At 32.9% G+C, this 12,548-nt stretch overlaps 1 protein-coding gene across 2 annotated transcripts in view; it reads left to right on the top strand.

Moving 5' to 3' along the window:
- The window catches only part of LOC134725295 (laminin subunit beta-1-like), a 60,646-nt gene that overhangs the window by 37,799 nt on the left and 10,299 nt on the right, over positions 1-12,548 (top strand). For both annotated transcript variants that reach the window (XM_063588998.1, XM_063589005.1), the window contains exons 20-27: positions 2,109-2,205; positions 2,391-2,582; positions 7,765-7,945; positions 8,862-9,046; positions 9,356-9,591; positions 9,982-10,164; positions 10,789-10,965; positions 11,682-11,857. In XM_063588998.1, coding sequence (XP_063445068.1) covers positions 2,109-2,205; positions 2,391-2,582; positions 7,765-7,945; positions 8,862-9,046; positions 9,356-9,591; positions 9,982-10,164; positions 10,789-10,965; positions 11,682-11,857 — 1,427 coding nt within the window. The remainder of the gene's footprint in view (positions 1-2,108; positions 2,206-2,390; positions 2,583-7,764; positions 7,946-8,861; positions 9,047-9,355; positions 9,592-9,981; positions 10,165-10,788; positions 10,966-11,681; positions 11,858-12,548) is intronic.

Here is a 12,548-nt window from a genome sequence, read left to right as displayed (position 1 = left end):
AGATTGTGCCTCTTGTGGTCTTGAGATGTTGATTAATTAATTCCTTACTTTTCTTTGTAGTTAGATGGTCAATTTAATTGTGTACAGGAAAGAGGTGGAAGAGATTGCGCCTCTTGTGGTCTTGAGATGTTGATTAATTTATTGCTTATTTTTAGTGTTGTCAACGGTTAACCGATTAACCGGTTAATCGGTCGAACGACCGAATACCGAATATCAAAACCGTTAACCGGTTAACCGGACTTTTTTCAATTTTGACAGATTTTATATAAATTTGTATTGAAATCATTAAATAGTTAGGTTTTATTTAAAAATTGTTGTCTTGGTAATTAATTTAACAGATCAATTGTCCAGTAAATTGATTGCTATTGTTAATCCTATACACATAAAATTAATTAATTAACTAGAACTTGTCTCTCAGCTCGGGGCAGGATCTTAAAGAAATATAATTAGTATATATGTTTTTTTAACAGTAACTCTAAATCAGTAATGCTATTAAATTTTACGATTTACTTCACTATTTCGTTTCTGATCTAATAGTGTGTAAACCTTCACCTAAATGTACAACCTCCGTCTCGCAAAGCTTAGTCTTACTTTAAACGAATTGCTAACTAAATTTTTTTATAGTGCAAACCAATTTGTATGTACTCATTGTATATGTGATAGAACGAGTAACATGCAAACAATGTAAAGAAACGATGACCTATAGTTGTGAATTCCTGTGTCATTTTAATCTCTTTGTGGAGAATTGTCTCATTGGCAATCATCTTCTTTTTTATAATTAATCATTTTAATTGAAACACTCCACCTCATTCTCGGAGTCATGAAGTGCAAAGGAAAGAGTAATCAGTTTCAGACATATTCAATTATACGAGATCAAGAAGGTTTTTCTATTTTTCTGAAGTTGGTACAAACGGCGCTATAGTTGATACGGTGTATTTGATTATTAAAAGTCAAACTTCGACAGGAATCCTCACACACAAGCCTTATAACAAAGAGGACAAACTTCAATTCTAAAAGCGTAAATTTATGCCTTGGATGAAAGGTTGTCAAATTGACACTCATACCACATGTGGTATTGATAAGGCTTTCAAGCACCAACTCAAACTACCGGTTAACCGGTTAATCGGTCGAACGATTATCCGAGTAACCAGTTAGGCAAAAGTGTACGAGTTGACAACACTACTTATTTTTCTTTGTAGTTTGATGGTCAATTTAATTGTGTACAGGGAAGAGGAGGAAGAGATTGTGCCTCTTGTGGTCTTGATATATTGATTAATTAATTGCTTACTTTTCTTTATAGTTAAATGGTCAATGTGATTGTGTACAGGGAAGAGGTGTAAGAGATTGTGCCTCTTGTGGTCTTGAGATATTGATTAATTAATTGCTTACTTTTCTTTATAGTTTGATGGTCAATTTAATTGTGTACAGGGAAGAGGTGGAAGAGAGTGTGCCTCTTGTGGTCTTGAGATATTGATTAATTAATTGCTTACTTTTCTTTATAGTTTGATGGTCAATGTGATTGTGTACAGGGAAGAGGAGGAAGAGATTGTGCCTCTTGTGGTCTTGAGATATTGATTAATTAATTGCTTACTTTTCTTTATAGTTTGATGGTCAATTTAATTGTGTACAGGGAAGAGGTGGAAGAGATTGTGCCTCTTGTGGTCTTGAGATATTGATTAATTAATTGCTTACTTTTCTTTATAGTTTGATGGTCAATGTGATTGTGTACAGGGAAGAGGAGGAAGAGATTGTGCCTCTTGTGGTCTTGAGATATTGATTAATTAATTGCTTACTTTTCTTTATAGTTTGATGGTCAATTTAATTGTGTACAGGGAAGAGGTGTAAGAGATTGTGCCTCTTGTGGTCTTGAGATGTTGATTACTTATTTGCTTACTTTTCTTTGTAGTTAGATGGTCAATGTGATTGTGTACATGGAAGAGGAGGAAGAGAGTGTGCCTCTTGTGGTCTTGAGATATTGATTAATTAATTGCTTACTTTTCTTTGTAGTTTGATGGTCAATGTGATTGTGTACAGGGAAGAGGAGGAAGAGATTGTGCCTCTTGTGGTCTTGAGATGTTGATTAATTAATTGCTTACTTTTCTTTATAGTTTGATGGTCAATGTGATTGTGTACAGGGAAGAGGAGGAAGAGATTGTGCCTCTTGTGAAGATAATTACTGGGGAGATCCTACTGTGCAGTGTTATCGTAAGCTGATGTTTTCATTATTCCTAATAAAAAATCCAGTTTGTTAGGCTTTTTATCTTTGAAATTGAGTAAGGAGTAATGAAAGTTTAAAGATAGAATGTTTGTGTTTCAATTTGAAAGGTATTTTTTTTATTTAAATCTTTCTCAATTGAATATTTTAATTCCCTTTGTTTTTTAATTTTTAGCATGTGACTGTAACTACCAAGGCTCTGCTCAGACTCAGTGTGACAGAAGGTCAGGTCAATGTGTATGTCTGACAGGAATCAGTGGTTACAAATGTGATCGTTGTGATAGAGGTACCACAGGAGTACTCCCCAACTGTAAGCCTTGTGGAGATTGTTTCAACAACTGGGACAGAGTGATCAGAGACTTGTCAGGTAACTTTTTAGAATGGTTAAGTAGTTTAATTTGAACATACACTTAAGAGATTTAAGTGATAACCTTTTACTCAGATCATCTTAAAGTACGATTATCAAATGAATATTCTCAAGTTTGAAATATTATTACATACTGTGAAAGTACTTTTATTCGTGGGGTACCAATTTTCATGGTTTTCATGGATGACATTATCCACTAATTTAAATGTCCAACGAAATAAAACAACCATTGTCTAAATCAAGACATGGTAGGTTTGACTACTTATGATCTAAAGAATATATTGAACAACGCCAAATCTGAGAATACTTTAATAGCAGTCACAGAACTACAATCGCATTCATCTATTTAATCTTTAATAACCTAAACTGTACACTTTTTGATCTTTTAATTCTCATGAAAAATATTTTTGATCGATGAAAGTCAAATTTTCGGTATTGATATGCTAGTATGATAAAGTGTACATGTTATATCCTCATAGTTCTCGTACATATGGGAAATAATAATTTCATGCTGTGCTTGATTTTGATCAGAATTATTTCACAATTCAAGATATGTTTATAGCATTTGTTTATGTTACTGTTTTCTTTATGCGACGTGTTTATAGCCTAATTTTAAACACCTTTGATAGTCTTTTATCTGTTGATCACTTTATCATGGGTTAATTAGTGTTATCACCATGATTTACATGGGTCAATGTTTACTTTGCAATTTCCTTCAATCTAGACTATTTGTAACCTTTGTTTTTAAAGGCTTTAATTTTTAGCTCACCTGGCCCAAAGGGCCAAGTGAGCTTTTCTCATCACTTGGCGTCCGGCGTCGTCGTCGTCCGTCGTCACGTCCGGCGTTAACTTTTACAAAAATCTTCTCCTCTGAAACTACTAGGCCAAATTTAACCAAACTTGGCCACAATCATCATTGGGGTATCTAGTTTAAAAATTGTGTCCGGTGACCCCGCCAACTAACCAAGATGGCCGCCACGGCTAAAAATAGAACATAGGGGTAAAATGCAGTTTTTGGCTTATAACTCAAAAACCAAAGCATTTAGGGCAAATCTGACATGGGGTAATATTGTTAATCAGGTTAAGGTCTATCTGCCCTGAAATTTTCAGATGAATCTGACATTCCGTTGTTAGGTTGCTGCCCCTGAATTGGTAATTTTAAGGAAATTTTGTTGTTTTTGGTTATTATCTTGAATATTATTTTAGATAGAGATAAACTGTAAAAATAACAATAATGTTCAGCAAAGTAAGATCTACAAAAAAATCAACATGACCAAAATGATCAGTTGACCACTTTAGGAGTTATTGCCCTTTATAGTCAATTTTTAACCATTTTTCGTAAATCTTAGTAATCTTTTAGAAAAATCTTCTCCCCTGAAACTGCTGGGCCAAATTATTTGAAACTTGGCCACAATCATCATTGGGGTATCTAGTTTAAAAATTGTGTCCGGTGACCTGGCCATCAAACCAAGATGGCCGCCACGGCTAAAAATAGAACATAGGGGTAAAATGCAGTTTTTGGCTTCTAACTCAAAAACCAAATAATTTAGAGAAAATCTGACATGAAGTAAAATTGTTAATCAGGTCAAGATCTATCTGCTCTGAAATTTTCAGATGAATTGGACAACCTGTTTTTGGGTTGCGGCCCCTGAATTGGTAATTTTAAGGAAATTTTGCTGTTTTTATACGACCGCAAATTTTGAAAAAATTTTCGTCGTATATTGCTATCACGTTGGCGTCGTCGTCGTCGTCGTCGTCGTCGTCGTCGTCGTCGTCGTCGTCGTCGTCGTCGTCGTCGTCGTCGTCGTCGTCGTCCGAATACTTTTAGTTTTCGCACTCTAACTTTAGTAAAAGTGAATAGAAATCTATGAAATTTTAACACAAGGTTTATGACCATAAAAGGAAGGCTGGTATTGATTTTGGGAGTTTTGGTCCCAACATTTTAGGAATTAGGGGCCAAAAAGGGCCAAAATAAGCATTTTCTTGGTTTTCGCACTATAACTTAAGTTTAAGTTAATAGAAATCTATGAAATTTTGACACAAGGTTTATGACCACAAAAGAAAGGTTGGGATTGATTTTGGGATTTTTGGTTTCAACAGTTTAGGAATTAGGGGCCAAAAAAGGGCCCAAATAAGCATTATTCTTGGTTTTCGCACAGTAACTTTAGTTAAAGTGAATAGAAATCAATGAAATTTAAACACAATGTTTATGACCACAAAAGGAAGGTTGGTATTGATTTTGGGAGTTTCAATCCCAACAGTTTAGGAATTAGGGCCCAAAAAGGGACCCAAATAAGCATTTTTCTTGGTTTTCGAACCATAGCGTTAGTATAAGTAAATAGAAATCTATGAAATTTAAACATAAGGTTTATGACTATAAAAGGAAGGTTGGTATTGATTTTGGGAGTTTTGGTCCCTACAGTTAAGGAAAAAGGGGCCCAAAGGGTCCAAAATTAAACTTTGTTTGATTTCATCAAAATTGAATAATTGGGGTTCTTTAATATGCCGAATCTAACTGTGTATGTAGATTCTTAATTTTTGGTCCCATTTTCAAATTGGTCTACATTAAGGTCCAAAGGGTCCAAAATTAAACTTAGTTTGATTTTAACAAAAATTGAAACCTTGGGGTTCTTTGATATGCTGAATCTAAAAATGTACTTAGATTTTTGATTATTGGCCCAGTTTTCAAGTTGGCCCAAATCGAGGTCCAAAATTAAACATTGTTTGATTTCATCAAAAATTGAATAATTGGGGTTCTTTGATATGCCAAATCTAACTGTGTATGTAGATTCTTAATTTTTGGCCCAGTTTTAAAATTGGTCTAAATTAAAGTGCAAAGGGTCCAAAATTAAACTAAGTTTGATTTTTACAAAAATTAAATTCTTGGGCCTCTTTGATATGCTGAATCTAAACATGTACTTAGATTTTTGATTATGGGCCCAGTTTTCAAGTTGGTCCAAATCAGGATCTAAAATTATTATATTAAGTATTGTGCAATAGCAAGTCATTTCAATTGCACAGTATTGTGCAATGGCAAGAAATATCTAATTTCACAATGTTGTGAAATAGCAAATTTTTTTTTAATTAAGAGTTATCTTTCTTTGTCCAGTATAGTAAGAAAGAAATATCTGCAAGAATTTTTTTTAATTGGAGTTATCTTTCTTTGTCCAGAATCAACTTAAATCTTTGTTATATACAATATACAATGTATATTCACTTTTTACTACCAACTGGTAAATTTAAATAATCTTTACCATTCAGTGATAACAAGCAGTTTTTTTTACATCTTAATATTTTATGATGTATTTAAATGAGTAGTAATTGTTGCAAACTCCATTAGAATATTTTAATTGAAATTAGTTTTGGAATAAGGGAAAGGGGGATGTGAATAAAAAATTGGGTTCAATTTTTCTCATTTGAAATTTCATAAATAAAAAGAAAATTTCTTCAAACATTTTTTTGAGAGGATTAATATTCAACAGCATAGTGAATTGCTCTAAGAGAAAACAAAAATTTTAAGTTCATTTGAATACATTCATTCTGTGTCAGAAACCTATGCTGTGTCAACTATTTAATCACAATCCAAATTTAGAGTGGAATCCAGCTTGAATGTTGTGTCCATACTTGCCCCAACTGTTCAGGGTTCAACCTCTGCGGTCGTATAAAGCTACGCCCTGCGGAGCATCTGGTTGGTTATTATATTGAATAATATTATAGATATAGGTAAACTGTAAACAGCAATAATGTTCAGCAAAGTAAGATCTACAAATAAGTCAACATGAACGAAATGGTCAATTGACCCCTGTAGGAGTTATTGACCTTTGTAGTCAATTTTCAATCTGCTTCCTTTGTTTAATATTCACATAGACCAAGGTGAGCGACACCGGCTCTTTAGAGCCTCTAGTTAATTTTTAAAAATCCACAAATTTAAAAACCCACGAAGATGTAAATATTGCTCAAACCATGAAAATTGATAGCCACGAATTGAAGTACTTTCACAGTATCTTCATAATTATGTCCCTCAGAATTTTTGCCAACTATAAGTTTGGATGGTGAATGTAAAATTAGAAAAATGTAACTGGAAAAGACAGAAATCACCATCAATTTTCATACTTGCTGAAAGAGATTATTCCTCACTCTTGATTACACTTATACTAGTATTTACTGTCAGATGGATTTCCCTTGCTTCAGCAACACTTCTTACACAAGTTAGAGTTTTTGCAGTGTTATTAACTACCTCAAATAGTGTTCATCTATCATATATTTTGATTTCATCAATTAGTTTAAACATATTTATTTATAGTGGATTGGGAAACAAGTTTTGCAACTTATATTAATCCCTTTCCACTTTGCGGGTGAGTGCTGCCTTGAAACCGCATTAGCTTTCTCTTTTTCAAAATCTACAAGGGTGCCTTTAACGTGCAAGAGATATGGCTCTCTCTTAACACGGGCCAGCCATTTATCGTCCCCGTCCGACGGACTATCATTGTTTCCTTAAGACCATACTCGCAAATGGTGTCAAGGGAGAGCCGAAAATTGAGTTCCTGAAATGTTCATCCCGAACAGGAATCGAACCAGAAACCTTTGTGTTAGTTGTCCGATGCACTAACCACTACACCACGGCTCTTTCATCAATTGTTTGTTGTGTTTGAAGCAAACATGGATTTTTCTGTTGTGTATTAATCTGCTACATGATCTGTAACTACTCTAACACATACGAATGGATTTCAGTGAACCTTTTACCAAATCTTCATTTCTTTTTATTCCAACTGAAATATTCTGAATATATTTCATTTTTTGTTCAGAATGACATTCTATTTGTAAAAGAATAAACACCATCTTCATTCTGTTTGATAAACACAATTGAATAAAATGTTATTTCCACATGCAAACTTTTTTACCAAGCAATATCCCTTATTTGACAACGCATCTTTTCATATGTGTGATAAGATATATGATGAAGACTTAGATATTTTTTACATTTCGTTTACTGGAACCTAAAAGTTTCTGAAAATAAAGTACAAAAAATTTAGTAGCTGAAAAGAAGTCACCAAAATTTAGTATTAACCTGAAAACTAGACATCCAAAATTATGTTACTAACAAGTAGGAAATGGAATACAACATGTTATCTAAGGAAAACTCAAATCTTTAATAAAATTCATGTATCACACATTTTTTCAGCCCAAACAACAGACTTGATCAAAAGAGCAGTAGACATTAAAGCAACAGGTGTAGAAAGTGCCTTTAATAAAGAATTTCAGCAAATGGAGGAAAATTTGGATGAAATAAGACAGATTGTCAGAAATGCCAACATTTCTTCAGAAGATATCAGAGATTTAGATAGTATGCTAAAATCTCTCAGGTAGGCTTTTATTTTGGAAACATTGGGAATTGAATAACAGAAATACATACAAAAGAATTTTTCACCCTTTTATTATTGACTTCAAAAAGTACAAAAGTTGAAAATCTGAAATATTAATAAATTGGAATCATTTGATATTTGAATTTTAGTACTCAAATATGAATGCAAAGATTTATAGAACAAAAATTAAGTTACAATGGCAAGATGATTAATTGATGCATGCTGAAACCCATCAGAAGAAATGTCCTTCATATATCAGGAAAAGACATTTAACCTGTTGCAGGTCCCCATAGAAAGCCTTGCACTTAGCGTAATAAAGGCTTCAGATTATTGTCCTGCTTCCAACTGTAAACACTGCTTTGGTGATCTCATGTTTGAATGTTTGACTGGAATGCAGGAGATTTGAACCCCAGCCAGGTCAAACTGAAATTGAAAACTGAAATAAGTACTTGCTGCTTCTCTGCTAACTGGCGGTATTTAGTAGTAAGCACAAAACTTATCAGCTCTGAGTCAAAATAGTATGTCTTGGTAGAGTGACATGAAATACCACATCAGAAAAAACCTGCTCTGCGTTTTGTTCTAATACAAAGCAGGGTTTATTCTTATATTGCATCATCATGTTCTCATCCTAAATATGCATTTAATTTGTCAGTGGACAAAAAAACAGCCGTCATTCCATTCTGACATGACAACATAATTATGCATATGCTTTAAGAAGGTGCAGGTAGAACCATTGTTTTATACCCTAGTCGACCCTTGGTGTACAATGGAAAAAATAATGTGTCTGAATATAAAATGAATTCAAAGTTTTGAGAGAAAGGTTAAATCCCAATGTTCAATCATTCAGAAATACAATCATAACTTGTATGCTTTCTTTTTTATTATTTTTTTCATTCTTTATATCTTATTTACATAGGCAGCTTTTATCAGATGAGTTTAGAAGATTGAATAATACAGAAAGTCAGTTCAATGCAAGAATGGATGATATAAGAAAAGGAAATAATGATATTTTATCACTCAAACAAAGAGTGGAGGAATTAAAAAAAAAGGCTGATGATTTGAGAAGAAATGCAACAGACATTCAGGCCAGAGATGTAGAAGGTAATGTTCAATAGTACAGTGACCAATTAATGAACTCGTCGCCATAATAAACCTTTTAAAAATCTATCAAGCAACAGAATTAAACATACAGAAATCAATAGAAATTCATGATTTGACAGTATAGTATAATGGGGACTTGGAAATTCTCTGTTTTGCAGATATTTACTGAACTTGGAAAAGGCCTTGTGAGCTATTGCTATTACTCAGTGTCTGTCGTCCATCAATTTCTCACATTTTGATTTCAAGTTATACCCTTGTCTGTCCGAAATCAGTTTCCATTAATAATATAACTTCTTACTTTTACATTAGGTGCCTTCAACATAACAAAGGAGGCACAGCAAAAGTCGAGAATGGCCCAATCTAAAGTTGATGGAACCCAGGGAATGCTGAATGAGTCTATGAAAACAAGAGCTGAAGTGGAAAAAATGCTGGAAGAAAAACGTAATGCATTTAATCAGAAAATACAGGAAAACGAAGCTGAATTAAATGAAATAGATGACAAAGTTTCAAGTCTTGGTAGTAGAATAGCTGATCTAAATGAAATGGTAAAGTTTATTCTTTTTTTTTCATGAGCAACACTGTTTGAAACATAAGCAAAGGATAACGTACAGTTTTTTCAGAATTGAATGTTCAATGTGTGTATATAAATAAGATGTACTTAAATTAAACCATGCTTTTCAGTTGAAAATATACCCTTTTCTTAATGTTTCAAATTTAGATCAACTGTCTAGACCTTTATGATATTTAGAATAATAAATATTTGATAATCATGAAACCTTTGATTTTATTTCATACTTTGTTGACGATGGATTGTTTTTTAGCAATTTGTAAACTATGGAAAAATTCATATATATGTCCAGGTGCTAACATTTTAATGTATATATCTTGAAAGACGAGCATCTGTATATAAATAAAATTTGACTTGTACATTACAGGTTTGTGATGGAAGAGGAGATCCTTGTGATAGTGTCTGTGGAGGTGGGGGATGTGGCAAGTGTGGAGGAATCAGTTGTGATGGAGGGGCTCTTACCAAAGCTGACAATGCCATTGATCGGGCCAACCAAGCTAAACTGTTATTAGACATTAAAGAAGTAGATGCCAATACAATGCTTACAGAGGTATAAAGAAATAATATCAATGATTTTGTCTCATCCTATTTGGCCCTATGAAAGCTTATATGGTTATAAGCAATATTTTCTTGGAAGGAAAATTTAGCTCAGCTTTGAAAACAACTGAAGTGTCAGTCATACTGATTATAATTTTGAAACTGAAGCTGACATCAACCAATGAATAATCTGTATACTTAGGTGACATGAACCAAAAAATCAAATAGTTATTTCTTGAATAAATGTCTTGAACAATTTCAAAAATCAGATCCAGTCAACAATATTCAAAAAAATTATACACATTGGAGATAAGCCTACATCTCTCTTAGATATTTAAAAAAAAAAAGGGTTTGGAGGACCCCAAAAGTTTTATTTGTGTTAATGAAATGAAATATGTCCAATGCAGTGGACATACAAATTCTGTTCTTTTGTCACTTGTAAGTTACATTTTACAACCTAAACAACATAAAATTCTCCTTGAACATATCTACTCTCTTACATAATTATATCGAACTATATTATACAGTGTAATAAACTGGCCATTACTTTTTTGGCCTTGGTCTTATTAACGTGTTTACTCAAGCAACATAATTCTATTAAATTGTTTCATATTTACATAGTGTATTGAAATTTCAGATACAGCAAGCACAACAAGAAGCAGAAGAAGCTAAAGATCAAGCCCAGATGGCTTACAATGAAGCTATGAAAGCTAAAAATCAAACTGAAAAAGCTAAACTCATGTTGCAGAATGTTCTTTCTGATGTACAAGACTTCTTGGGATTAGGTAGAGCAACACCAGATGATGTTAAAGAGGTAAGTATCATAGTTTAATTTATGTTGTTTTCAGATTTATTTCAGACTCTTAGGGAATGAATTTAAACTTATTTGATGAGCTAAATATGAAATGGTACAAAATAAAACAGATATTCTTGCATTTAAAGCATTCATCTATTTTAACATTTGGTAGACAGTTGTCTCTTTATATGCTATGTATTGGGGTAGCTTCCCCTGAGTAGAATTTTATTCTAGAGAACTTCTTATTCATTTTATCAAAAATTTAACAATTATTTCACACTTTTGCTTTATTTGTTACTATATTGTCTTGTCAGAATGATGATGGTTTAATTCTTTGTTGTTGAAATCTTGTAAAATTTACTGACTCAAATAACAAGTTACTTACATCATAAAAAAGGTATACAGATTGTACCAAAAATGAGTTGACATTAACTCTAGATTGGCAAGATGCATTTGTATTTCATATGTTTCATCCTATCATATCTACTTAGACCCTTACAAATTTATATGGTGACATCAATGGAGGTCTTGTTAAATAGGCACAGAATCATCACAAAATCTTGATATTACAGCTAATAAACATTGTTGTTACCTGACCTATTAATGACTTCACAGTTCAGCTAGAAAGCAAACTAACCAAAGATATTACCTTTGCCTACACACTCAATACAATTGGCAGTAATATACGTTTCATTATTTTTGCTAAGTCATTAACATTAAAAACTTTTTTGTAGATAACTGAAGAGGTACTTGGTATGAGTATATCACTGACTCCAGACCAAATCATTGAGTTGGCACAGAAAATAAATGAAACCATTTGGGGTTTACAGAATATTGATTCCATTCTCAATGCCACAAGAGATGATTTAGATAAGGCACAGAAGCTGAAGGAGAGGGCAGAAAATGCAAAGTAAAAACTTAATTCAGACCATTACTGTTAAGGGTTATCACAACCACCGTGGGCTTCAGTAATTTAAATAATCAAAGACACTGGGATGATATTATGTTTGTCAATTGTAAAAAAAAAACTATCTTTATTATTGTGATGTTACAGCTTAAACTGCATCATCATTTTTCTATGTCGCAAGTTTTAATTTAAAATACCATCCTCGGGTATCAATGAATATGTCTGGCTTAAGAACACAAGGTTTATGAATACAAAAGGAAGGTTGGGATAGATTTTGGGAGTTGAGGTCCCAACAGTTTAGGATCAGGGGCCATAAAGGGGCCCTAATAAGCATTTTTCTTGGTTTTCGCACCATAACTTTAGTATAAGTAAATAGAAATCAATAAAATTTAAACACAAGGTTTATGACCATAAAATGAAGGTTGGGATTGATTTTGGGAGGTTTTATCCCAACAGTTTAGGAATAAGGGGCCCAAAGGGTCCAAAATTAAACTTTGTTTGATTTGATCAAAAATTGAATAATTGGGGTTCTTTGGTATGCTGAATCTAACTGTGTATGTAGATTCTTTATTTTTGGTCCCGTTTTCAAATTGGTTTACATTAAGTTCCAAAGGGTCCATAATAAAACTATGTTTGAATTTAACAAAAATTGAATTCTTGGGGTTCTTTGATATGCTGTCAGAATCTAAACATG

The sequence above is a fragment of the Mytilus trossulus genome, chromosome 1 (genome assembly GCF_036588685.1).
Source record: "Mytilus trossulus isolate FHL-02 chromosome 1, PNRI_Mtr1.1.1.hap1, whole genome shotgun sequence".
Lineage (NCBI taxonomy): Eukaryota > Metazoa > Mollusca > Bivalvia > Mytilida > Mytilidae > Mytilus > Mytilus trossulus.
This window is presented reverse-complemented; position numbering and strand designations above follow the sequence as displayed.